At 44.6% G+C, this 27,207-nt stretch overlaps 1 protein-coding gene and 2 long non-coding RNA genes across 8 annotated transcripts in view; 1 reads left to right on the forward strand and 2 right to left on the reverse strand.

Annotated features, from left to right (window-relative positions):
* LHX2 (LIM homeobox 2) overlaps positions 1 to 25,842 on the forward strand; it is a 45,512-nt gene extending 19,670 nt beyond the window's left edge. The window contains exons 1-5 of one of the 5 annotated variants that reach the window (XM_040531331.1): positions 7,558 to 8,465; positions 11,177 to 11,382; positions 11,804 to 12,186; positions 18,527 to 18,732; positions 24,970 to 25,489. In XM_040531331.1, the coding sequence (XP_040387265.1) occupies positions 8,232 to 8,465; positions 11,177 to 11,382; positions 11,804 to 12,186; positions 18,527 to 18,732; positions 24,970 to 24,975 (1,035 nt within the window). In that variant the 5' untranslated portion in view covers positions 7,558 to 8,231 and the 3' untranslated portion in view covers positions 24,976 to 25,489. Of the gene's footprint in view, positions 1 to 7,557; positions 8,466 to 10,190; positions 10,261 to 11,176; positions 11,383 to 11,803; positions 12,187 to 18,526; positions 18,733 to 24,969; positions 25,490 to 25,554 lie in introns of those variants that run through there. The other 4 variants (XM_040531327.1, XM_040531328.1, XM_040531330.1 and 1 more) reach the window with 4 other exon arrangements.
* LOC121057341 lies at positions 4,504 to 7,103 on the reverse strand. Of its 2 annotated transcripts, none has more exons than XR_005813762.1 (3): positions 6,168 to 7,103; positions 5,744 to 6,064; positions 4,504 to 5,224 (listed from the first exon to the last, which is right to left on the reverse strand). It is a non-coding gene; the product is annotated as an uncharacterized LOC121057341 (long non-coding RNA). The 2 variants fall into 2 exon arrangements; XR_005813761.1 differs by having other exon boundaries at positions 6,774 to 7,100.
* On the reverse strand, positions 22,590 to 25,675 carry LOC121057345. Its single transcript, XR_005813767.1, has 3 exons — positions 25,601 to 25,675; positions 23,567 to 23,617; positions 22,590 to 22,982 (listed from the first exon to the last, which is right to left on the reverse strand). It is a non-coding gene; the product is annotated as an uncharacterized LOC121057345 (long non-coding RNA).
* Positions 25,843 to 27,207: the final 1,365 nt, after the last annotated feature.

Below are 27,207 nucleotides of genomic sequence, written 5' to 3' on the forward strand. Positions count from 1 at the left end.
TAAACACGTAGTCTTTGTAGAACATGAATAGTGAATTATTGATAAGAGCAGATTTATACAGCAAAAGCAGAGATACAATCATAGCTTATCCATTGACCTTTGCATTTTACCTAACATTTTGAGCATGCCAGAATTTTTTTAATTGAAGTTGCAGTGACAGTGATTTAAAAGAATCCATGAGGTAAAAATGGAAATTTCTGCTACTCTTACAAAATAGCAAATCCTACGGGGGTGCAGCTACTGTCTTTTGGTAGTGGAATAAATATTACTTCTCATGAGTACTTCCAATTAAATGTTTTCTTGTTATATTGTCATTTGGCAAAAATCCCAACTTATCTGAATAATTATTCCTTTTTTATTACTTGATATTTCCACAGTGTCTATTTCTTCAAGTCCACCATATATAAATATTTTTTATTTTAAAATTAACTATCAAGTTTGTTCCCTAGTTCAAAATATTACATACATTGAAAGAAAATGCTGACGTATAATTCTTGCAAAATCATAAGGCATACTTTATTTGATTTCATTATGCTGTACATTGCATAAATTCACAAGATCTTCCCTGAACACAGAGATCGGTTAAGATAAACTTACTACACATTAAAGAAAACTACTGAACACAAAGAATTATTTCTGCAGATATTTGCCTCTAAGAAATGATAACATATGTCTGTGTCTGAAGCTACAAATAGAGAGATGGATATACACACATATGTTCATTCACACACACACACATAGCCTCATAGTCATGTATCTTATACATATTTATATAAACAAATTTACATACCGCATCTTTTGTAAATTGTAAAACCAGCAATACCTTGTATCTCATTTTCGGATGTTAATTCCCTTAAAGCCACTTAGGATTTCTCCAAAGGAGAACTGCATTGAAAACAACCAGCCACATATATACTTACATAAAAAGTTTGCAAAGTATAAAATTGGTGAAATGTCGGCGATTGGTTGGAAATGCCCTTTCACCTTCTTGTGTCTGACCTGCCACTTAATTAATCTGTTCTTGTCTGAGAGCAGACAGTGTTAAAGATAAGCAGCACAGTGAGCAAAGCCCACAGCCCTTTGAATATACATTCAGCTTTTTTGTAAAATAATTTTACTTAACTGTATTTGTAAGAATTCATCATTTCTATTTCACTTTGTGTCTTATCTGATTTCTTCTGATTGCGAGCATTTACACATGAGATACTCTGCATTTACCTCTCCCCTTTCAGCTGTATCTATTCTAATTGCCTAGGCTAGTCCTGTAAAGTTTGCATCTGCTTTCCATACCTGCTTGCTGTGTTTTCAAATCATTTTTCCAGAGACAAGCGGTGGGCATTCGGGTAGTCCAGATAAGGATTTATAGTGACAAAATATTGACTGGATTTGGTATTCACTTATGAAGGATGACGTTAGTGCCACAAAAATCCCTGTGATGTACAGGGAATAGTTAATTAATTAAAGGACCTGCTAATTGCTACTTGAGGTACTGTGCGGAGATGATGAAGAGTGCTTGGTACAAGGTTAGGTTCTCAGTTTTGAGTGAACATTTTCATTTAAAAGATTTCTTTAAAGTACATCCTAATTTTTTAACGTTTTTTTTTCCAGGTTACTGTATCTAGTTCAGACTCAAGTGTTCAATTGAGCTTCAATTAATTATAATATATAGTCAGGGTGCTTTAGCTGGGATAGATTGATGGAGAAGCTTTGTTTCATTTGGTGCAGGTGGCACTGTTTAATAAGCACAGGAGAGAGTGAATAATGTAGTGTTTGCAAAGAGAAATAAATGCAAAATAGAGAGGTGCAATTAGATCAGCTCAGAGAAATAAAGGACAAATATTAAATGGTCAGGTATCTTGCAAATAACAAGTAAAACAGTAATAAGTATCTCATTGAAAACTGCCATTTTAATTTATGAATATGTAAAAGTACTGCTTTTAAATAAATCCAGGGAGCAAGTCTTCTGCTCTCATTAGGCAGGCACGTTTCAATATCTGAAAAATACCAGAGTTCTGATTTTCAGACACTCCATATTATTTTTTCTTATACTGAAGTATAAATAGGATTCTAAATCTAAAATATAAAAACAAGGACTTCAGAAATGGACTTCTAAATTGTACTATAAAATACTTAAACCTTTGGCATTCTTTAATTATAGCTATTTTATAGTCGAGAAAAATTACCCCATGGAAAATTAATCTGTGCAAACTTGTAAATCATATCAGTAATTTACTAGGAAATGAGTAGCTTTATGCTTCTCATGCATGCACTGAAGATAAATAAAGTTGCAGAAGATTATACAAAAGAAAATAAGATTGTAGATAAACAGTAAAGCCCTTGAGAATGCAAATCTTCTAATTGCACACAGAAGAATGAAAACAAGTATATCCTACTGAAAATAACCCTATTCAACTTAAAAAAAATAAATGAAGAAGTATCTGGTATCTGACAGGATACTCTTGTGAGCTACTTAATATAAGAATGTGAATGTATTTAGGCATTTCAGCAACACTTCTGCATCTAAAAATTTCAGCTGTAGACAGATTTTCCACAGACGATTCCCCCCTACTGCTAACCTCTTAAATATACCTATAAAATACAAAATGTTCCCAATCACCTCCAATAAAGGAAGCTTCCTTACATTAAATGCATCTAATATTTGTGTTAGAAATCCGAAGTGCTTTCTGATGTGGTTAAATTCACAAAGAAATGTGGTTGTGGAACAGAAAGGAATGTATCGAGCACATCTCTCTGAATATTTGCAGATGGACACAGAGCTGTGGAGTTTACTTATAAAATATGGAATTAATCATATTCTTCGTCTCTGATTATTCCACAGAGGCGATACAGTTGGACTCTTTCTCTACAAACCTTATTTTTGTTATGTAGCCGTGTTTACCAAATCCATGATATACCCAATCAGGGCAGCCTCCCAAACCGCCAGGATTGGTTGGTATTGAACTTGTAAAATGTTTATGAGTGAGTGTTTGCCTGGTAATGTAGCCCTGGGTGCCCTGCTGTCAGCATGGAATTACTGATTCTGTTACACGCAGAAGGGCTTTGCAGGGAAGAGAGAAGGGGAGCTGGGTAATCATAGGAACTTTCCCCTCTAAAGTCTTAACGTGCATTTAGACAAAATAGTTTTCACCAACAAAGCTACCTTCACCACTTTGTTTAAAAAAAATAAAAATCCATCTATTTAACAACTGTTCTGCGACAAAGAGCCTTATTGCAGTTATTTCAGCTCTTAACTGTACAGCAACAGATTAGTCAGTATAAATTAGATTAAAAACATATCATTAAGAAGCAGCTACACTACCAGATTCAAAAAGAGACATTTTTGCAATCTTCACCATATTCTGTGCATGAATTTTATTGAATTAGCAGTAATTAAAAAATCATATTTTGTAAAAAATATTCTATTTAAATTATTATTTACTATGGTAGAAGCTCGAGTCAGGCAATTAAATCTAAACACACCACCAAAAATCCATGTTCCCCAAAATAACTCTCCACAGCTATCTTGAATACACAGCCACTGACCTTCAGAATCATATTTTCTTTACCAATTCACAGTAATAAAAATGAACATTTTGTCATCACTTTAGGAAACTGTGCCAAACACCTTAAAACACATGTCACATGCCAACTTTACTTCATTTTTCTCCTCAGGGAATAGATACATCTGGAATCATAATCACAGATAAAAACCTTGACAAAATTGCACATGAGCCCAGCCCTTCTCTCCAACACCTACCTTTTCATAACATTTAATACAATATTAATATCAGTTACTAAAAAGGCTTCCAACCTTTACATTTCTGACATAACATGTTCAAACCCATATTTCACACTTCTTGTTCTGTTTTAAGTTCAGTGGATTTAACAGGACTCTGGAGAGAAGATCATGTGGCTGAAGATTTCCCTCCCTCTCTAACACCCGTAGAGGCAGTTTTGGAATTGTTTAAATAGCTGTGGCTATATAAACTGAAATATGTAAGATTATGGGTATCTTATTTCTCTCTCACACATATAGATACATGCTTGCATATTTTTCTGAAATCTACTGCTTGTACCAGCGACAAACAATCTCTACACAACATCTGGGCAAAACATTCTGAGTATTCTCCTTTTAAACTTCATTATTTATTTTTCCTGCATATTCTTGGTTTATCAGACAAAAACAATTAGCTCGTATTTTATAAAAACATTATTTGCTCTTTTTTACCTATGATTGACAGTTTTTCAAATCAAAATAAAGCATTCTTAGCCGATCATCTTCTTGAAAGTGTATTACTGTTTTAAGCTCGGTTTGCTTCTGAGACAGCTAGAGATCTTACTCGTCAGGGCTAACTGGCGAAATTACAGATCCAACAGATTCCCTGCTCTCCCCCAAGTGCTTGGCTTAGGTAATAATTAACGGCTAATTCCTGGACTGAGATTTTTACTGTATGTTTTTATAAAACATTCATCAGCTGATACTGCAAAGAAACGGAATTTGAGAACTTTGCGAATTTTCTTTTTTTATTGCGTTTGTAATTAATACCATGCTGGAGGTACCTCGGGCAGCTCACTGTATGGCTTTGTTCATGTCAGAATGGTGATAGCAACCTCTTTTTGTTACATATTTAACAGCTTTGAAAGACATTTTTTAAACAGCAAATGTACTCGACAGCTTTAAAGCAAAGGACATTAAATAGGTTGCCAATTATTCATTCAACAGCTCTATGTGCGTCAAAAAAATGCATACCACCAAATCTTCCCAAGACAAACCACTTAAATTTCCTGTGACTCACGCACCATTTTTGCACTTACTGGGTAAGGACAGCAATCATTTAGAAAAAGAAACAGATACTAAACATTTCTTACCCTGGAATACTAAAAACATATTTATTAAAACGCTCATTTCCAGTTTGGGGACAGCATCTGTGACAAGAAATGTCCTATTTTTAAACTGAATGGTGTTTGTTAATAAGCTTATTTTATTATTTTCTTTCACTTTAAAATCACCCAAAGTGTCTCACTTGGTATACAAGAAGCGCAAAAAGTGATATATGAATGGAGCAATCATTTCCCAGAATCATTTCAAGTCAGTCTATCGAGCAAGTAAATCTGAAGCATGCTAGTCTGTCTCCAGCAGCTCAGGGAGATGAAGAGCTGAGCTGAGCTCCACTTGCTGACAAGAAGCAAACTGTCTCACATTTTAGGAGAACAACATCATTGCCTATAAAAATGAAGAAGAGACAAAATAAATAAAACCAGTTAATGTTGTAGTTAACTTGCAAATCAAGTAAATCTGTTGGTACAGTATTTTAGAAATAAATGATAACAGCATCACACCAAACACACATTTCTGAACATATAAGCGTTCTGATTTTGATTTAATGGTATATCAGCGTCAACTATTGCTTCCTTTGCTGGTACACACTTCCTGATGCCTACTGTGAAGGGTGCCCATATTTACAACTGAGTAAGATGATTAATTACACCTTGTCAATCACGGTGCATGAAGACATAACACCACAGCAGACAATGAAGAAGACGCCTGAAGCTACAATTACATTTTAATTCATAGTTTATTGTATGTTCCCATATATTGCAGTCTAATAACCGTAGGGGCATCAAAAACATATGAGATATCAATCACTCTGCCCCCTGGTCTTTCATGTTTATATTATTCCACAGCCTTTAAATTACCATAAGTAGTCACTTATTTTCTAAGCTTTCTTCTCTTCTCTCTTACCTTTTGCTTCCATTTATCTTTCATTCTTAGTACCTTTGTCCAACAGCTCTAAGTATCTGATGGAAGTTTGTAGCTCACTTAAAATCTGTAACAGACAACCTGAAACCCAGCAATTAGCAAAGACAGCTTAGACTTGTGTTCCTTTGTTGAAGGAGGCGTTGAATCTTTTGTTCTGATTTAGTCACGGTAGCTGGGTGGAAGCTGGTACCTCATTATGTGGTTGGTCTGTTTGTCTGGTAGGTAGCAGATGGTACTGGAGATGACGTTACCAAGAGAGGCAGGGTAGAGAAACTCAAGACCTGTGATTTGTTCACCTGTCACCTATAACAAAATACAGGTTAAAAGACTTTATTATTAGCTGCACCATTTTTTTTAATGAAAAAAACTCGTTTCAAATGAGTCCGCAGTTGATTGTAAAGATTACTTTGCTGTAGCATTTTTTCTGTTGCTCATTATTCAAGGATACCCTGGATTTTATTCTGAACAATGTAAATGTCATTCATGTGTCAGTGTGTACATTAGCAGCTTTGTGTTTACATTCTGTTACTCTCCTTGTGTTTTGGTAGCAAGGGTTGGATGTCTTCCCGTGTTTGTATATCCATTAAGTAGATAATCAGAGATAGCCCGTGAACTGGAGGTCATGCCATGCCTTTTTAGCATGCTATTGGTATTACTGGTTCCGGCCACTTGGGCAATACAGCCGTATTAAATATTGCTTTTTAATTCCGTAAAAAATACAGCATCTTTTAGATAGTCCGCGATGTCAGACGGAGCGTAAGAGTCCGTGACCTTTCCCACTTCCAAAGTGTCTGTAACCAACTGTGTGATCCAGAATGGGACTGGTACTAACAGATTTGGGGATAGCAGCACCAGAGGAGGATGCGTACAACGAATCGCCTCAGTAGGGGCGACGCGATGCTGCTCCCCAGCAAGACGTGGCGGAGCCCAGGGTGTGAAGCGAGCAACGCTCCGCGCCTGCCTTACTGGGGGCACATCTCCCAGCACGGGCGGTACCCAAAACGTCCCGTACTTTAGGGAAGGCGGGGATCAGTCGCTGCGCCGGGACGGGTACCGTACGGCTCCGGTAACACTTGGCTGAAGTTCGGTGACCTGAAGCGTGAAGCCCCGCTGGTTCCAGGCGCGACTTCGGGCCGGCGTCTGGGCAGCTCCCGCCGCCGCCAGGTCCGGCGGGTCGGCGCCGTGCTTCGCGAGGGGCCGAGCGGCCGTCCCCCGGGGCGCCTCGTCCTCCCGGGGACACGCAACGCCGCCAGCCGGGCCGACGGCAGGCAGCCCCGCTGCCCTAAGCGCGGGGACACCCCGCGGGGCTCACCGGGCCTCGAGCGGCGGCAGGCGGCCCTCGGCGGGCCGGGGCAAGGGGGGCGCTCCTCGGCGCCTCCGCGCTGCCCGGCGCTCCGGGGGCGAGCCCCGTGCGGCGGGAGGCTCGGCCTGGGGCTGTCCCGGGGCCGGGGCCGGGCCGCGCGTCCCCGCGTGCGTCCCCGCGTGCGTCCCGGGTCCGCGTGTCGGGGCCGGGCCGGGCCGGCCGGGGCCGGGGGGCGGCGGCGGGGCCGCGGCCGAGCACATGCCGGCGGCCCCGGGGCGCGGCGGCAGCCAATGGCGGCGGGGCAGGACGTGATGTCAGCGCGCCTCTAGAAAAGGCGCGGAGCCTCGCGCGGCGCCCGGGCTGCAGACGCGGGCTCGCCGCCACCGCGCAGCCCCGCGCCGCCCCGCGCCGCTCCGCGCCCGGCTCCCACCCCCGCTCCACCCACCCGCCCCCCGCCGCCGCCGGCAGCCGCCCCGGGCCGCGCCGCCTTAAGGAGCGAGGGGGGCCGCCGAGTGCCCGTCCCACCTGGTGCCCGTCCAACTCTCCCTCCTTCCCCCCGGCTTTCTCCTTTCCCAATGAGCTCCGGCGGGCTGGGGGAGGAGCGGGGGACGGAGCAAACTTTGCCCCTGAGCTGCCGCCGCTGCCAGCCCTCCGGACCGTGAGCGCGCGCGGGGGCACCCGCCCCGGCCCCGCAGCGCCAGCCTGCCCTCCGCCCGCTGCAGCCTCCCCTCCCCGCCTGCCTCCTCCAAACCCCGCACAGTGCGATGTAGGGGCTCGTCCTTCTCTTTTTTTTTTTTATTATTTCTCACCGAAGACGGTTTAATTCTATTTTTTTAAATGCATTCCTATTATTTATTAATCCCTCCCCACCGTAAGCCTGCCCAGCCTTCTGCCGGCTGGGCCAGAGCGTAAAGCCTAGGACCGCACCTGGGGCGATGAGCCCCGCGCTGAAGAAGCCTCCCAGAGGGATGCGCCGGGGCCGCGCAGCAGCCTAGAGCCGAGCCCGAAGCTCACAGCGCCGGCGGTCCCCGCTCCCTCGTCCCCTCCGCCCGCCTCCGCTGCTCCCCGACCCCGCGGGACCCCGGACCCGAGCCTGCGCCGCGCTCCGGAGAGCTCCGCCGGGGGGAGAGCCCCCGAGCCCGAGGAGAGACGGGGCGGCCGTGCTAGATGCATGGGGGAGGGCTCCGCTTAATGCAAGTTCTGGGCTCCTGCAGGGACCCCGACAACTGTCAGCAGCAGCAGCAGCAGCAACTCGGGGCCTCCTCCTCCGCTTCCTCAGCGATGCTTTTCCACAGCCTGTCCGGCTCGGAGATGCACGGGGTCATCGACGAGATGGATCGGAGAACCAAAAGCGAAGCACCGGCCATCAGCTCGGCTATAGACAGGGGAGAGACCGAAACGGTAGGAGGCGAAGGAGTGGGAGTCATTCAGCCCCCTGAACATAACGAACCCCTCAAAAATACAGCTTTTCCTTTAAAATAGCAGGTCGGGGGGAAACGTATGCAAAATACTAAATCGGAAGAAAATTTAGCATAAAGGCACCCCCAAAAGGTCGAGTAGAACCACGGGGAAAGGCATGAAACTGTTAATTATTAATAATATGCATAGTAATAGTAACGCTTGGGTGAAAGGAGCGGTACTGCTCTTGCGAGAAAACAGAAAGCTAGACCAGCCTTTTGGTAGCGTCCAAGAACGCCTTCCCTTCCCCCAGCCCGGCCGGCCTTCTAAAGTTTTTAGGGAGAGGCAAAGTATGCTTTTATACAGATAACGCTCTGGCACAGCGAAATTTTTCTCTGCGGAATGGAAACACAAACAACAAAGAATCCGATTCGGTGGTATTTTTCAGGTGGGATGTCCACGCTGAGGTAGTTGTTATAGCACTAAGTAAAATAAATAAATAAATAAAAGGAAAACTAAAACTCGAGCATCTTTAAATTATGATTTTTTCGTGATAGAAAGATACGTGAACACTGGATTTGCAAACATGGCAAACGGATTTAGAGGATGTGTTTCAGGGAGACAGACGGATGCAAATTTTTATAACTTTACCACTTTTATCTTGTCTGCTAACGCACAGTACTTGCATTTTAATACATTTAGATAATAAAAAGACGCATCTTTCGAAGCAGAGTTAAGCCAGCAAAGTGGAAGAGATTTCTCAAGTGTATTAACTGAATCAACACTTTCTGTATACTGTTTTTGTTTTGGTTTGGTTTGGTTTTTTTGGTTAAGAAACGATAATTCTGGGGAGAAATGATCCCATATTTTGGTAATGCTGTCTTTTAAGTTGATATGGGCATGTGCAAGAAAGATATCTGTGCTTGGTTTTTAAAACTTCAACAATAGGTGTTACTTCTCTAAATGCTATGGAAAAATTTACTTAAAAGTGACAGTGAGATTATTTAATCCTGGAATACTGGCTGAAAATAAGCCTTTCAGCAAGAAGGGCTGAACGTGATTTCTAATCAAAGCAGTTTTGGTTTTCTTTGGAAAACTTAATATTTCTCCGTAAAATTAAACAATATCAAGTTATCTTTCCTGGAGTAATATTGTGGCACGATACCTTTATATATCTACTTAGAATTTATTTGCATGCACACGTGTATAGAATGAGCAGTGGGATAGGATACTAGATCCTTAAATACCATTTCTGGATATCAGAATATTTTTGTTACTGGTAAAGCAGAAAAAATCGTGGTTTGTTTAAAGTGGATTTATAAGGAACTACTTTGGTTATAAAACGATCCCTGATCAGAGTTCAGTTAATGCCTTAAAGGACTAAGCTACCAGTGGACTTGTGTGGCTCCCATACCGCTCTAGTGCCATAATTTTATTTGTACGTACTGCTGGTAGTGGAAATGCTGTAGTGCCAACAGTAGTGCTCGTAGTGCTGGGGGTTGGTGATCTCTGCGAGTGCTGGATGAAAGTAATCCGTCAGCATGTGCTGGAAACGCAGCTTCATTTTCTTTCAGTTCTTCCCGTTAGCTGTCTTCCCTCTCCTTGCTTTGCGCAAGGACTTAAGGCTCTAGAGGAGGTAAAAGTAAACACGCGGCTTCCCCCCGCCCCGAGTGGGAGCTCTGCGGCTCCGGCGTGTCTGCAGGACGGCAGCTCTGGCCCCAGCACCAACGTGCGGGCTGGCCTCGAGCAGTGCCATGCTGACAAGTTTGGGACGAAGTGGGCAGCAGCGCAGTGCCAGGTCTGCCACAAACACTGCTCCACTCCGAGCCTCTTGTCCTGACTTTGGGTTTGGGTTTAGGCTGAGGGTGCTGGGTAAAATACATGAGCGCACTTAAACGGTTTCCGATATTCTTTTTCTCTTTATTTTCTTTGTGTTTTCTTTCTTTTTTTTTTTTTTTGGTAGGAGTTGACAGAAAATGTATTTGTTGTTTTTTTTTTTTTGCAGGGGGTTTCGATTGGATTGTGATTTGACACTAAACTATTAAATTATATAGGGGTTACATTTAGTTTTATTGCTTCCAAGTTTATCCCAGCATAATCTAAAGCACTCTGTTGTTTTTCCTCTCTTTTTTTTTTCCCCCCACTATTTCGTTCTTCTGACAAAGCATTCTGCGCCTCAGACCAGTAACGTTCGGCAGTTCTGTTTCCCGATCCCTGCGGTGCTTTGGGTCGGGGCAGCCTGGGACGCGGGTTGTTGGGGACCGGCTCGCAGAGAGCTGCGCCTGTGCCGCTGCGGCTGCTGGGGGGTTTGATCGTAATTCACTCGGAATTTTATAGCTAGGAAAATACACACCCAGACCCGCACTCACGGGGCATTAACTATGCAGGCACCCCGTGTATCCGTAACGGTAAATTTTAGAATTAACTGTCTGCGAGTTTCCCTGCTCTGACGATTGCGCCTGTTTATTGAGGAGCATCTTTTCTTGATCTGGGACTGGCAAATTCACAAAAGGAAAAAACGGAGCGAGAAAGCCTGGCTTTCAGCCGCCCCCCACCCCACCCCCGGCCGCTTTCGGCCCCTTCCCCCCCCCCCGGGGCCGGCCGCCTCGGAGCGGGGCCGGGCCGGGCAGGAGCCGGGCAGGAGCCGGGCCGGGGGGGCTGAGGCGCGCAGCAGCCGCTGGCTCTCGCTAACGGCCCGCGGTTGTTCTCCCCAGCAGAGCATGCCGTCCATCAGCAGTGACCGCGCTGCCCTGTGCGCCGGCTGCGGGGGGAAGATCTCGGACCGCTACTACCTGCTGGCCGTGGACAAGCAGTGGCACATGCGCTGCCTCAAGTGCTGCGAGTGCAAGCTCAACCTGGAGTCCGAGCTCACCTGCTTCAGCAAGGACGGCAGCATTTACTGCAAGGAGGATTACTACAGGTACAGCGCAAAGCCGCCCGGGGAGGGGGGATGAGGGGGGACCGCGGGCTCCCGGAGCCTCCCGGCCGGGGCCGGGCGCATCCCCCGGGCTGCTCTGGGAGCACGAGGCCCCTCGGCGGGCGGCCCGGAGCGGAGCGGCCCGGCCCCGGGAGCGGCCGCCCGGCCCCACGCGGGTCCCGCCGGGGGGCTGCGGACGGGGCGGGGGTCGGGGGTCGGGGGTCGGCGCGGCTCCCCGCGGCTCCCTGCCGCAGCCCGGGCTCCAGCGGCCGCGGGGGGAGCGGGGCCGAGCCCCCCAGCTCCTGCCGCCCTCCCGGCAGCGGCCCGGCGTCGTGTCCCGGCCCGCAGCCCCCCTCCGCGGGCCGCCCAGCGGGAAGGGCGGGATGCGCCCCTCACCGTCTCCTCGGGCCCTTGTGTTTTGCAGGAGGTTTTCGGTGCAGAGATGCGCGAGGTGTCACCTGGGGATTTCTGCCTCCGAAATGGTCATGAGGGCCAGGGATTTGGTATATCACTTAAACTGCTTCACTTGCACCACCTGCAACAAGATGCTGACCACCGGCGACCACTTTGGCATGAAGGACAATCTGGTGTATTGCCGCCTCCATTTCGAGACTCTCATCCAGGGGGAGTACCAGGTGCATTTCAATCACTCGGATGTAGCCGCTGGGAAGGGCCCAGCACTGGGAGCGGGCTCTGCCAGTACTTTGGGACTGCCTTATTACAACGGCGTGGGGACTGTCCAGAAGGGGAGACCCAGGAAAAGGAAGAGCCCGGGGCCTGGGGCAGACCTGGCAGCGTACAACGCAGGTAAGAGACCCCATCTTCCCCCAAGAACAGTTCCGACGGTTTGTTTTTGTTCACTTCCAAAGGGGGATTTCCGTTTATTTTAGCTTAAACCGTTAATAATAGTTTAGCTGCAGCATAATTATTGAGATCAAGTGCTGTCAAACTGCAATTACAGAAGCTAATATGTTAGCATTTTTCACTTCAGCTGGAAATAAAATGTTTTGAAGCAAGGTCATCTGGTTAAGGAGGGGGAGAGGGGGGAGTGGAGCCTGAAATAAAATCTGGAAACCAGAGATTGGAAGTTAGCACTTCAGAGAGCTGTGTATTTTCTTTAGTAGCTACACCCTCCGAGGCTGCTGACGGGCGAAGCGTTCTGCCCTTCTCTCGGGCTCCCGCACCTCCGCCTCGGGGGGCAGGGGGCCGAAAAGCGGCCGTCCCCGGGGGGCCGCGGGGGGCAGGTGGCCGCGGCCGGGGCTGGGGCTGCGCTGCTGGGACGGGGCCGGCTGGGCTGAGCGCCGCCGCTCGCTGCCCCTCGCCGGGACCGGCCCTGCCGGGGGGAGCCGTGCCCCGGGCGCTCTGCCCTCAGCTGCCAACTCGCCGAGGAGTTTCCTCGTCCGGCCTCCCCACGGCGGCTCCGGAACTTTGCAGGGAAAGGAACCGGGGCGGTCTCCTGCCTTCCCGGGGCCCCAAAGGCCGCACCGTGCGGGGCCCGCTGTCCCTGGGGAACGCCGGCCGGGGGGGGGCCGCCCGGGGCCGTGCCCCAGCCGTCGGGCTGCCCCCTCGGGCTGCCCGGGGCCGGCCGCGGCGCTCTCGGGGCGGGAGCCGGGGCGGCCGGGCCGGGGGGCTCGGGGGGCTCCGGGGGGCGCGGGGAGGCCGCAGGGCGAGGCTGCCGCCGCCGGGGGCACGGGACGGCGGCGCCCGAAGCGAGCGGGTGGCGCCGAAAACGGCGAGGAGAAGGGGCACGGCGAGCACCCCTCGGGACGGGGCTGCCACCCACCGCTGCCTTCAGCGGCGATTTGGGAACGGCTCAGAAACCCGGGGTCGTCCCAGGGGTGAAGGCCGGTGAAAGGTGCGCCTAGCGGTGTCCCCGCGAGCTCCCGCACACGCGGGCAGCAGCGGCTCCCCCGTTTTAAAAAGGCTTCCTCTGCGGGGGGCTGGGATCCAGGCGGCCTTCCGCTGCCTCCCCGTGCAGGGCAGATGTTCCCATTCAAAGGACCTGTAAACCGGAGCAGCGGCATCTGTCCCGGGTGGGAGCACAGCCCCAGAAAGTCTTGCTGCTCCCCGCCTTCCTAACCACGCCGTCTTTAGCCGCATTTTGAAGAATTCGTTTCCAAAATAATTGCCCTCCGAGTTTGCTCTTGGAATTTGGGGTTAGACCCTGTAAATGATGCTGCAGAGATCTTCCTTGAGGAGCTTTTAGCTTCTTCGCTTAAACTATTTGTCTGCTTAATATTTGCTAAACCGATAATCGATTAATTTATATGGTAATAAGTGTAATTGATCTTGGAAATCAGACCGGGTTGTCTGTTGATTTTTAAATCTTACAAACCAGCAAATTATTGCAAAGCCTTTAATTATTTTCTGTCTTCTAAAAGGAAGCCGTTTAAAAGTGTGATAGTTTCTCCCTACTTTTAATGGAACTTCTCGTTTCCTCCCGAGAAATGCACGATGTTGTCCTCTGAGGGTATTTGGGGCTGGTACTTTGTGTAGCAAGCTTCGTGTAAATAAATCTTCACCAGAGGTGGTGGGAAAAGGGGGACCTGGAGATGCGGCCAGAGCAGGGACAGGAATTATTTTGTAAATAGCAGCAAACACTCATCTGTGCCATGAATTGGACTGGCTCTTGTTTCTGCTTAAACGAGACTCCGTTTGCACAGGGATGATGGGTTTTGGATGTGGATAGAGCCTGACAAGTGGAAAATACCTTAGAAGGATGCCGAAACTTCAAAAAGATTTTTTTCCCTCTCTCTCTTTGTTTTTTCTTAAAGTGTGTTCCTGTGATCGTAATTTCTTCTTTCACTTGTTAGATTGGATTTTGATGTTGGTTTTTTTTTTAGGTCAGTAAATCAATGGCTGAACACAGAAGCACCTGTAAAGAATTCTGAATACTCCCTTTGTGGATTAGACCCCAAACCTCCCGCAGCCCGCTGTACTTTATTCCCATCTATCCGCTCTGCCTTTAGTAAGAAGACAGGAAAATCTCCTTGCAAGCGCTAGAAGTGCTGAGCAGGCGTGGGGCAGCGGGAGCTCCCCACGCCCGGGGCCGGGCAGGCAGCGGAGGCGTTATAGGGGCGCTCCCTCCCGCACGGGCGGCGGGGCCCGGCCGGGCTGCGGCTCTCTGGGGCCGGGCCGCTGCGGGGCGCTGCTCCGGTACCGGTCCCGCTCCTGCTCCCGGTCCCGGGGCCGGCAGCGGGGCCGGGTGGGGGCTGGCCCCGCGAGCAGCTTTGCCAGGAGTTTTTTCCCGAGAAACCCGGGGCAGCTCTGGCGAGCTCCCCCCTCCCTCTCCCCCCGGGACGGGAAGCTCCCGGCCGGGGCAGGGCTGCGCCGGCTCCGAGGAGGGGGCCCCGCAGAGCCCCGCTGCGGCCCCCTTGTGCGGGCGGACGGGCCGCAGGCACCCCCGTCCCCAGCAGCGCCCCGGGAGCAGCGGGAGCGGCGGGTCGGAAGGTCCCTTCCTAAGGCTCGGGTGTCCGCCGCGTCCCCTCCTGCCCCCCGGCCGCAGCTCTGTCCCTGTGCCGAGCCCCCCCTGCGGCCGCGGGCCCCGCTCTGCGCTCCCGGCCGGGCCCCCCCCGCCGGCCCCGGCCCCCTGCAGGCAGCCGCGGGTGGGAGCGGGGCCGGCCCCGCACCCAGGGGCGCTGCGGGCGGAGAGCGCCGAACGCGCCTCGTGTTTCGCCGTGCTTCCCGGACCGGGGTTAGTTTGCTTTCCTTTGGGGGTAGCGTAACGTGTCAACCACGAGCCGCTAAGAACAAAAGTTCCCCCCCGAGGAAATTCCTCGCCCCCAGCCCCTCCGGTGCCGCGGCCCCGACGTGGGGGATCCGGGGGTGAGCGCGGAGCCGTGCCCCCGGCTCCCTCCTGCAAACAGGGTTTGTGCAAGGATAACGGCGCGTCCCGCTTCGTACTCGTGTTGCTGTTTTTAGAGACGGTTTTACACGTTATTCTGCCGAGGATGTTTTGGTCGCCAGCGTCGAAGCACGGTGTTTTAATGTGAGGGAGTGAGAGCCAGCTCCTGGCCGTGCTCCCTGTGGGCTTCATCTCGTGGCCGGCCGGGCGCTTGTGTCGTGGTGCCGGGGGGGCTGCGAGGGGTCGCCTCTGGTGAGAGCAGCGGATGGACGGCGGGGCGATGGCCTGGGTGTGGGGACCGGGGGAAAGGCAGCAGGGCCTCAGAAGTGGCCTGGGGTCAGAAAAGATACTTGGCACCACTTCAGAATTTGCTTTATCACAACATAGGAATGAAGCATTAGTTAATTTAAGGCTCCTCTGACTGGAACGTTACCAGTTGTATTTCTGAACTCCCAGCAGGAGTCCTAGATGCTGCAATTGCGTGGAAATCCTAAGTCTGGGTGGTTGAGCAATTCCTTTGGGTGATGTGCAGGGACACCACGAAGGACCAGGGAGGAAGTGCCTGGAAACCCGAACACCGCACGAGGGGCGCGTACGGTGCCAGTCTTACACCAGGGTGGCCCTTGCAGAAACTCCTTCGCTCCTAAGGTCTCCACGCACTTCTGTGTCTGCGCCTGCAGCGCCCATGGACATCTCGGGCTGGGCAGGAGATGCACGTAATACCAGATTGGTACAACCAAATTCTGGAGATGATACCAAGTACCAGAAACAAACAGGAGAGGGGAAGCGGCGCTAACGAGGAGGGTTAGGTCAGGCTGGGGGATGCTGCGGGTGCCCAAAGCACTTGGGCAAGATGAGGAAGAGCAGACACCCTCGTGCGCTTTCAAAGTCCCTTTTGTAACTTCCTTCCTAGAAAAGGACAACAGTTTGCTGGTCTCGAATGGTACATATTCACTGTCATCTCAATGTTATTTTTATTTAGAAGATTAGGGGTAAAATTATAAGAAATTGAAAGAGCAAATTGTTCATTGTCCAGTTGATGAAAAGCAGATTCCCTCCTTCCCTTCTGGGAGGATTCAGAATCAGTTTTATTTCCTTGGATCCTGATTGTATCTCATTCTCTGTAGAACAGGTTAAAATCCAGCTACTTGCAGCCCTAGGGTTTGTTTTGCTGCATGTTTACATGAACAGGTCTCCGTCCTTCTGATGGATATTTTGATGCACTTCCTCCTAACTCTTTGCCCTGTTATTTCTGGGAGGGTTTGAGAGCATTTAAGACAACACACAGAGGTCTTTTCCATTTCTAATGTCTACAATTCTGTGAGTATGTTTTAAGACCAAGTACTGTGTTGTTTTACATTTCCATAATACCTTTTGCTATAAGAAATATAGTTTCAGTTATTCTTCCCAGTATTATTTAGAGGGAGAACTGTAGCTCTGAAGGAGACTGGAGCTTGTGGGGTCACTCCAGTTTGGCAACTAGATCTCAGTTCTTAAACCAGAAAAAAGACTTTGCTACATTCTGTCCAGCTCCATTAATACTGCATTTTTACTATCTCCTTTTGTGTGTCTTACACCTTTTAAACTGAGGTGCTTCCAGTCTTTCCATACATCACGAAAACAAGCAGAAATGCTTCTTATTACTGGAATTTGGCACAAGAAAGTTAGGTCTGCAAAGGATTTATAGAAACGTATACACATGCACATACATGCGCACACATTTATATATCCAGCACATTTATTTCTGGCTGTTTTTTGAATTGTAGGGGTACAGAAACTCACCAAGATATTTGAGGCTTCAGACAATTTTTACCAATCTATTAAACAAGCCTGCTTTTGGTCTCACAGCTGAAGTTTTGCAGGCCTTGCTCTATGTTGTGCCACATCTTTTAAAGTTTTTGAAAAGCTGAAATTTGCGAAGCAGCCACTGCACATGCTGCAAAACTGCTTTTTAGTGTATCTATATGCGTATTTCCCGATGAGTACGTGCATTTTGTTTTATTTTATTTTTTAAACAGTGGTTTTAATGCATGCCTTTCAGAAATTGAATGTATTCAACAGGGCTGAAAAACTCTCCTAGACAGTATGAATTTAAAGCATGATTACAAAGAGATACATGTCCATGAGATGTACTCAGTTGTAACGAATCAGTGGTAATGGATAACTGAAAACAAATCTGATTATGTGCTTATGAAATTCACCAATAACACACATTTCAAAATACACTTGTCTGCTTTTTTTGCGTGCAATGTAGAAGAGAGATAGTAGTGATTTTTCATTACTTTTAACCTACAACTTACAGGAAATTAAAAGGGAGTTTCAAATACTGGAGCAGAAAAAGTAAATTAATGACAGCTTATTAGAGCTAATTTTCAGTTATATCCATGATATTTTTTTAGTGAATTTAAGCTTGGTCCTTAATGTTATTTTAAGAGTTTTTCTATGGTTTACTTTATGCACATGTAAATTAAAAACTACTTTTGGTCTATGAGACTATTTTGTTTGGCATTCAACATTTAATACAATTTGATGATTATTACAATTTTCCCTGGTCACAGACGTCCTTTGCAGGCTTTGCAGTTGATTTATGCAAATGTGTCAGTCAGTGTCATTCAGTGATTTCAAAAGAATATAACAGAATCAGTCATTCAAAGTAGTATTTTCAAATGCTTAAAAAATGAAATGTAAATATAAATAATTAAAAAGCGTATTTTTTTCATTTGGTGTGCTGCTGATATATTGTATTAACAGCTTTATTTCTTGAGCTAGTCAAATTATAGTCATAATTTGCTGTCTGGTACCCACAAACTTTATTTCTTTTATAGTGTTTCATTTAATGGTCTCTCTTGTACTCTACAGGGTTTAGTTTGATGGAGGAAATAATTATAATTTTAACTGGTCTGTTCCATCGAGATTTAAGTGGGCTCTATTGTACAGCTTTCTTTGTATATTACAACACAATTTATAGTGATACAAAGTACGTTAAAACACTTTACAGAGTTGAGGACAGCTACTGTCCTACAAGCAGAAAGTGGAGGAAAGGCTGTGTGGAGATGGAGGAAAGAAAAAAGGAAACAGACCTGACATTTTAAAAGCCATAAAGAGGCAGGTGAGGGTCCTCGCAGACTGGTTATTGTAAGGGAAAAATAGAAGATGCAGAAATGGAGGGGAAGGCAAGTAGGATTTGTACCAGTACAATACATGCCATGGTATGTTATTTTAATTGCTGCTCTCAGATGAACTGCAAACAATGTTGGTCACAGAGCAATAGGTTTACACGCCTTTTCCTCTTGTTGCCTTAAGCTTTAAGCTGCAATGAAAACGATGGTGACCACCTGGATAGAGACCAGCAATACCCCAGCAATCAGAAAACAAAGCGTATGAGGACGTCATTCAAACACCACCAGTTGCGGACAATGAAGTCATACTTTGCTATTAACCACAATCCTGATGCCAAGGACTTGAAACAGCTAGCTCAGAAAACCGGCCTGACCAAAAGAGTTCTTCAGGTAAGAAGAGCAGTCTTTTGTACCAAAACATCAATTTTATATAAGAAATGCTGTGGATTTTACTAGTCTTCAAGCTTTTCATAATCATTCATACCTTCTGTGAGACATCAGTTACATTCTAGAAAGTATGAGAAAAATTATTTCATTTCAGCTTCCCAAAAGCAGATCACTTGGGTTTTAATTTTTAATGACAGTTGTGAAGGCATGGGGTCCTACTTGTTTTCCTGAAGTTAGTCAATTCTGGTGCATGTTTTAGCTTCTGATCTGCTGCAAGAAAAAAAATAATTAGTTAATGTAAATAGAGAGCTCTTAATTTAGAAATGGTTTTCTTTGTAAGTGAGTAATCAGCAGTTGTTTATTATTTTATCAGGACAGGGAAGATGTCTTTTCCTTCACAATGTAAGTGGACACAAATTTAATTTTTCAAAGATTATTTTTTTAGTCATAGTAAAGTAATTTAGAATGAAAGGCGACTGCATTTTGAAAGTACATTTTCTCTGAAAGCTGGATTTTTCTTGCTTCAAGGATATACACTCCATTTGAATTATTATGGCAAGGAAAGGTAAGAATATTAGTCGGATTACCTCCATTCTAATTTATAGTTTGGATTCAGGAAGTGAATTTTAATGGGCACTTATTCAGTAACTATAACTAGAGATAAATGTGGGCATATAGGAGGCATGACATTCCAAAATCTATTACTGAAATCTGTAAATGGATCTTTAATAGTAGAAAAAAATGGTTTGTGGGCTTCGTAGAGAAAGCTAGGGCTCAGGCGCCTGGGAAAGCACTGTGGACAGCTCTCACGAATTCATAGGCAAGTGGAGGGCAGTAAACAAAAACATTGAAAAAAACCTGAATTCACTGGAGAATTGTGGATCTTGTAGTGTTTACACCTAACTGAAAAAGGAATAAAGGTTTGTAGGCTTCCTAGTAAAACTGCTGATGAAAAACTGTATGTAATTCCTTCTCTTGGCCATGTCCATCACAGCTGGATTTTGCTTGTTTTTGTGAAGCTGATTTGCAGTGGAACAGATTCCTCCTCTATAACTGGTGCACATCTTAGCACTTGACATAGTGCCTCTCATAGCAGCTCTCTTTTGTCTATGAGTGTGGAAGAAAGGATTTTCTGCATTTAACTATCATTATTTTGGCACTTCCTCATTTCTCATCAGAGTTTACACACTTGAGTGGTATCTACTCTGTTACCAGTGCACTCACACCTGAATTATCTGAGAAGTTTCACATAGTGTATGAAGAAATTAGATCGTTGCCTAGAAAATGCCTCTCTCTTGATCTTCCTTCTGTTCTTTTTCCTCAGTCTGCACCAACTTTGACTTCCATATCTATTGTCTTTTCACCCAATGAGCCTGTCCTTCCAAATCTTTTCCAAGTCTTTTTCTCTGTTCCTTCCTTTTATAATGTATTTCTTCTCTCTAAAGCTGAATTCCATGTCTCTCTTCAGCCTCTCTTTCAGTTTCTTGATCGCTTCTTTTTCCACGTTAAGTACACCACATCTCCCAGCTTTAAGGTGCACAGTGTTTCCTCTTTTTTTTGTGGCAGACCTTTACAATTCTACAAAACTTTTTTCATGGTTTTGGTAATTGGTGTTTCACTTCTTTTACTTCCACAGTTAAATGCTTCTTTATCTCTGGGCTCCTTTAGCTGAAGAGTGGTGCAAGGTAATAGTTGGTGGTGAGGACTGCACACAGAGGATGGTGCTGTTGGAGGCACTTCAAGAAAATGACTCGGAGTGATACTTTGCGTAGTATCGCTTGAGTTTTTCTGTCTGTTATGAGCACTCTCTACTCCGTTGAAAATTAATTTGGGCTTTAAAAAACAAACTTGCTTTTTGGATTTTAGAACCTTTGTGCCCAGTTGGTTTATTTCTAACCTGTGAGAGAAAATAATGTGTGCTTCTGAAACCATGGAGGGAATTTTTCGAACGCTAAAGTTCACCCGTACAAGTTTCAAGGTTGCTTCTTGCTGGGGAAAACTCTTCGTGATGTTGGTTACTGAATAGTGTCACTTGTTAATTTTTTTGCGCCAGAAAGGTTGGCATTCCATCTGTGTCATTTATTGAACATGAAGTAATTCACTGACACTATTGATCTAAACAAGCATCGTTAGTATTAGGCTGTCTCACATGCTGAAGGCGTATGGACTCCCAGATGTATATACACACATTCCAGTAGTAAGAAATTTTCTGCTTTCCCTATCTTGTTATTAGGCATGTCTGTAAGCGCTTGTATTTTTGTATGTTCAGGTCTCAGTTCAGCTGATGAAAGATAATGATTCTTTATCTATCATGAACAGAATATAGTGTAATAGAAAATACAAGGTAGCAGATGAGGAGAAAGACAAATTCTCTTATTCTGAAACCAGTGGGCTTTCTAAACATGCAGAGGAGTTCCTAGTGTTTTTAGGAAATGGCTATAGTGCCATTACTATAAAGGCAGTTCCATATAACATGTCATGAGGGTGGCTTGTAGATGAGCAGAGAGTTTGGCCATGTTCATAATGAATGATCTGTGATACTGGACTTGGAAGACCTGACTTCTGTCTTGGCTTCATATACAGTTAGTCATCAGCTACCCATGTCCAGAAGTGGAATGACAGGGAAATGTAACATACTGCTTCAAAAATTACATTTCCTTCAGTGGCTTTGTAATGCAGAATGTTTTCCTTAAGTAATGACATTAGAATTACAGTAAACCTATTTATATTTTTACTCCCTATCTTTATATATTTCCGTTCCCATTTAGCTTTATATCTGCGTTTTGATATGCACCTTGTACTGCAGCTGGGGAGGACAAGTCCATTATTGTAAGCTATCGTTCTTAATTAAAGTAACCAGCTAATTGTGAGCTAACTAATTGGTGTAAATGTTACTCTTTTGGGAATTGATCTTTCTTTTTTGTGAGTTTAGAAAGTGAAGGTGGAAGTAGATAGCCCTAAGAACATACGGTTTACTAGCTATTGCTATGTACCTCTTCTCTAACCAAGAGTATGGAAAACGATTATCTATGGCAAAAGCAGTTTAGGAACATGAACCATTGTTTTTCAGTGGGTGTCTTCTACACTGCTTATCCTTTCTTGAATCACTCCCCAGTAATGTTGATATGAAAATCCTACAAAGATTATTCCTGCGTGCATTTGGACTTCGCTAATTCGGTTTCTAGCAGTCAACAAGCACGAAAATTTTCACAGTCGTGTGTGAGTATCCTGCACTATCCTTTGGCGAAGATTTGCTTTAGGATAGCATACTGCAGACTACTTACCAAACCTTCATTCATAAAATATCCTATAGTTCTCTTTCAGCTGTATGTTTAATAATCAAAACAGAATTCTCAGAATGTGCCTTTAGTGAGTAAACACGGTTTGCTGTGTGGTGGAGCATCCTTTACATTTTTATTTGTTTCTCCCATTGTTAGTAAGTAGAGTTCAGTTAACCTAAATGTCTCCAGGTAGATGTGTGAATTAGCAAAATTGTTTTTAAAAATTTGTTTCTAGTGTAAGCTATTCATACAACCAGTATACAACAGTTGCAACAATGGAGGTGTTACCAACAAAAAATAGTTATCTTAGATAACATGACCTCATTCATGATGATATCTCAATTCTTTACAACAATTAGCATATTTATTTTCAATACTTCCCTGTCTTATGGAGATGTTATTTTATTCCCATTTTACAGTCAGGAAATGGAGACAGAGAGAGATAAATTAGCAGTGCAGATCACTGAAGAGATAGTATAATATTTTAACTGCAGAACGACTCTGCCTAGCTGCTGAGCTGCCCAGCTACAGGCAGGCGGCTCGGCTCCCCAGAATGTGGTAGCATCAGTGGGTCTCACGGCTGCTTTTATTTCTCAGTGGGAGTTTTGGTCCATATTTTCCCCATTTGGTTTGAAACAGCTCAGCCCTATAATGATACAGTTGGACAGAAAAACGCTATGTACTTCCCAATGAATTTCTTTACTCTTCAGTGCTGAAGACCAGATTCCTAATTGTGTAATTGATGTGAGATAAGTCGTTCTGGAACAATTCTTTCAGTTATGTATATTTGGGTTATTATTTCTTTACTTGGATGTAATACTGTTACAGGTGCAGGGCCCGAATTGCCAGTGTGCACATAGAGCACTGCCACCATTATGCATGGGACAGCGGCCCTGGCTCGCCAGCTCTTGCTCGCTCGTTTGCACAGCTATACGCAACAACGTAGGGCAGTAGCGAATTAAGTTGGCATTCCTGCAACTCAGAAAACAATAGTTTTAATTCTTTCACTACTCTTCAATGTTAAATCTTTGCTAAATATTTTCATAACTTCAGTGCATACCAGAATATCACTATTGCAATAATTACTTTGTTATTCATTTCTATCATAAAACATGGCATTTTCTGAATTTCAGTTAATAAATATTTAGATGCTTTTTCAGTAATATTACAAATATTTACTAGTGGACAACTTTAAAGAGCTCTGTAACCATTATCTGATTAACCTTGACAATATCTCAACTGGACTAGAGGTTTTGTCTGTTTTAATTATGCTGTAACTATGGAACATATCAACAGTGGCAGTCTCTAAACTTAAACTTCATATATATGATTCTTTTTACAATTTCTAAAAGGTATATATTAAAAAATTGAAGCCAAATTTCTTAATTTGTGGGACAAATATAATTATCTCTTACTGAAAGGTAAAATAATCCCAAAAGTGTTAAAATTGCTGTTTTCTACCATTCCTACTAATTGGCACTTGAGACTTTGTAGCTGGAATGCCCAGAACAAACTAATTTGCTTCACCTGCACCCCTGGCACACGAGGCTCCTCACCTTGCTCAGAAGCATGCACAGACACTTCCACGACTCCCTTCTTGCAGGGCTCTGGATGAACAGTCATGCGAGGGGAAGACACTGGCTTTGAATGTTTCAGGCAAAAATACCACAACTGTTGTTTTTGAAGTTTTGACCACATCACAGGTTTACCACTATAATGGACTATGTTATAAAATAATTAATATATTTTTGCAGTGCTAGTTTAGGAGAAGGTTTCTGTTTTCCTTGTGTGTATGAAACCAATATATACCCTTTAAACAAAATGTTTTAATAAGGGGAGCACCAACATAAACTGAAACAAGGACCTGTAGGGATGTGAGTAATGCATGCAGCTCGTATGGCCGCTGCTAGAATTTGTGCCTGAGGATCATTTCCTTGTGGCCTTCCCAGGAGAGAGTGTAAGGGAGAGTATGTGTGCTTACAGACCCTTGGCTGAGAGAGAAAGCTTTCCAGAGGAAAAGGAGAAGTAATCAATAGGGGGAACTCGGGGCTGGACCATCCATAGATGAGAAGAAAGCCAGTCAGAGGAAATATGGTTTGAGCCATCTTTACCAATTCTAACTGCAGCTGGCAAGTTGAAGGGAAAGAGGAGACTTCACAGGACTGCATCGTGTTTCCGTGGCACTCCTCCGCCGGCAGCCTGGCCTGAAGTGGATCCTGCAGCAGGGACTGCAGGTTCAGAGTTAGGGGTCAGGATTTCTGTAAAGGATGCTGTGACCACATAGCAGCCTTGTGAGCTCTGCACACTCACTTTCCCTGTACGGGCCACAGCGGAGAAATTTGATGGACTAAGGCTGGGCAGGTACTTTGACTCAGCTGCTTTCTCTGACAGATACAGAGATGATGAAGTTCATTGCACCTGGAATGGAAAGACTTGGTCCTATTCCTCGTAAGAGGTCAACGTGAGAGCAGTAGGATCAGGATTGAGTCAATTGTAAAGAACATAACAATGTCAGAAGGCCTTCTGATAAGTAAGCGCAGTGAAATTTCAGCTAGTTGTACCAGCAAAATTAGCTGGCATCAACATACAGCAGGTTGAACACAGGGTATTTAATGGCATTTTCAAATTTAATCAAAGTAATATTCTGTACCTACAGTTCATCCAAGTTTCACAAATAAATTTTATCTATTTTCAAATAGATCAGAAAAATATTTTATCTTTAAACAAATCCTGTAAACAGTAGAGAGCATTTTTAGCTTGGACCTAAACTGAAATTTAACTGAAAAAGCAGTAGTCATAGCATTTGTCCTATGATTAGTTAGGTAATAAATAATGCAAGAAGTAGAAATCTTGGAAACATTATTGCTGTATGTGGCTATCATTTCTTTTGAAATCACATTTTTTAATGCAATATGGGCTTTTAATACCATTTGAGCCTCTTTTTCCAACATCATTCCAGGACTGAAAAAATTTAAAATGAGACTGGCATAGGAGCTGAATCATTTGAGAAAGAAGAGTAAGAAAGAGGGACAGTCTTTTTTGAAAAGTGAGAGCACTGCTGAGACAAGACATGAGAAAGTTCCCGAGAGAGCCCTCTGAGCCCGCAGGAAGGCAGGGTGCTGTGCTGTGTCACCTTCTGCACGCAATGGGAGATGGATCTGAGATACCAGGGTGCTGAAACTCGCTAGTTTATGTTCATCAGATGCTTGATTTCTATCTCGTCCTGACAAGTACTTCTGGGAGTGAGGGCAGTCGAGGATTCTCAGGGGCCGCCAAATTTGTAGGCATCTTTATACACAGCCTGCACTGAATGACTCCCCTCCTGTCCCAAGCAGACTGTTTACACAGAGAATTGCAGGAGAGGGAAAGAGGAATGCTTCACAGGCATGCAGAGGACACTTTTCGTGACTGGGGCTACTTTTTTAACATGTTACCATAAAAACATCTTCACCAATTCAAGCTTTGATGAATTTGTGAGTTTGCTTTTGCTTTTCTAAACACTGCAGCTCTTTAAATGCTACCCTGTTATATTAAACTATTTCAGGTTTGGTTTCAAAATGCTCGAGCCAAATTCAGACGGAACCTCTTACGTCAAGAAAACACAGGGGTGGATAAGACTTCAGATTCAACACTCCAAGCAGGGACCCCATCAGGTCCTGCATCAGAAATATCCAATGCCTCCATGAGTCCATCCAGCACTCCCACTACTTTAACGGACTTGACTAATCCTACCATGCCTACTGTGACATCTGTCTTGACGTCAGTGCCCGGAAGTCTTGAGGTTCATGAATCTCGAAGTCCTTCACAGACAACTCTTACAAACCTTTTCTGATGACTCTTTCTTAATAATTTCTTTAAAAAAGAAATTATTCTTAGTTGAAATTCCAAGTGTATTTTAATAGAGGCTTTGAGCAACTGACTAACCACAATTAGGATCTCTCCTAAAAAAAAAAAAAAAGAAAAAAAAAGAAGGAAATGTAGTGTTCTGGTATTACGGAGTGTGGACTGAAGAATAACTTGGAAGATCTATTGCAACACAACATTTGTGTAACTGTACAGTTTTGTGGACTGAGCAAGGGAAACAGCAATTAATTTAAGTTGGCTAAAGCTTCTGTATTTTCAAAGACTGCCATGTGCCTTATATACTGTTTTATCTACATACTTTGGATTCCATGTCCACTTCTCTTTTTCTCTCTGTATATTTATGACCAGGGCAAAAATGTCAAGAGTTTGTTACTTTGAATAGTCCTAAGCCTTTCATTGGTTGCTTTGTTGTTTTAGAATTTTAAGGTCGAAGTCTGTTCGAATACCAGAATTTGTAAAATCTAACCAGTAATAAAACCACTTATGGAAACTACTTGGTAATGGCTGCAGTTACATTTAACATGAGCTTCACAATCAAGATAGGCTGATTGTATTTAAAAGGATTAGAAAATTGCACTTCAAACACGGTATCTGCCTAGGACAAACTCTAAATATGATGTATACATTCCTCTTGTTCCTGAAGTCTGTATGGGTGAGAAGTCCCCCCCGTACAACCGTCTAGGTATATTCAGTATAGAGAAATAAATAACTGTTAGTTGCAGATAGAAATTATCAGATAATGTTAAAGTTAAAACAGGCAAAATATACTTAATTTTGTTGTGTGAAAGAAACTTGACTTCAGCCAGCATTTACGAAAACAATCTTGCTTTTGTGCAAGAGATAGCTTGTCCTATTTCACGGAGGAGGCAAGCTAGGTATCCGACAGCCGTGTGGCCAGAAACGGTTTACTATAGAGGTGGACACTGGGTTATACTTTCCCTAGGAAGAAGACAGAAGTATTTCAGGTTATTTTACAATATTGGTGGGCAAAAATGAGGCAAAATTATGTCTTACAGAGTCACAGCCTTACTTTTTTGTAATGCTTTGAGAGAATAGAAAGCCAAGGAAGAATATGATATTATCAATACTAAAAAAGTGGATATTCCTTTAACTATTACGGACCTTTCAATATAACTGAATTCCTTCTCCAGAAAAAAAAAAGTGCAGAATATAATTCATATTTTGAGTTCTTTTTCCTATTGTTTTTAAAGATGCTTTTTCTGTAATTAAAGAAATACCTCAGCAAAGTTTAAATATGTATGAGTATACACTACGCTGTTTGCCCAGTAGTTTTATAGATTTTGAGTGGTACATAACATGCATATGGTTGTTC

This window comes from Cygnus olor, chromosome 19, assembly GCF_009769625.2.
Source record: "Cygnus olor isolate bCygOlo1 chromosome 19, bCygOlo1.pri.v2, whole genome shotgun sequence".
Lineage (NCBI taxonomy): Eukaryota > Metazoa > Chordata > Aves > Anseriformes > Anatidae > Cygnus > Cygnus olor.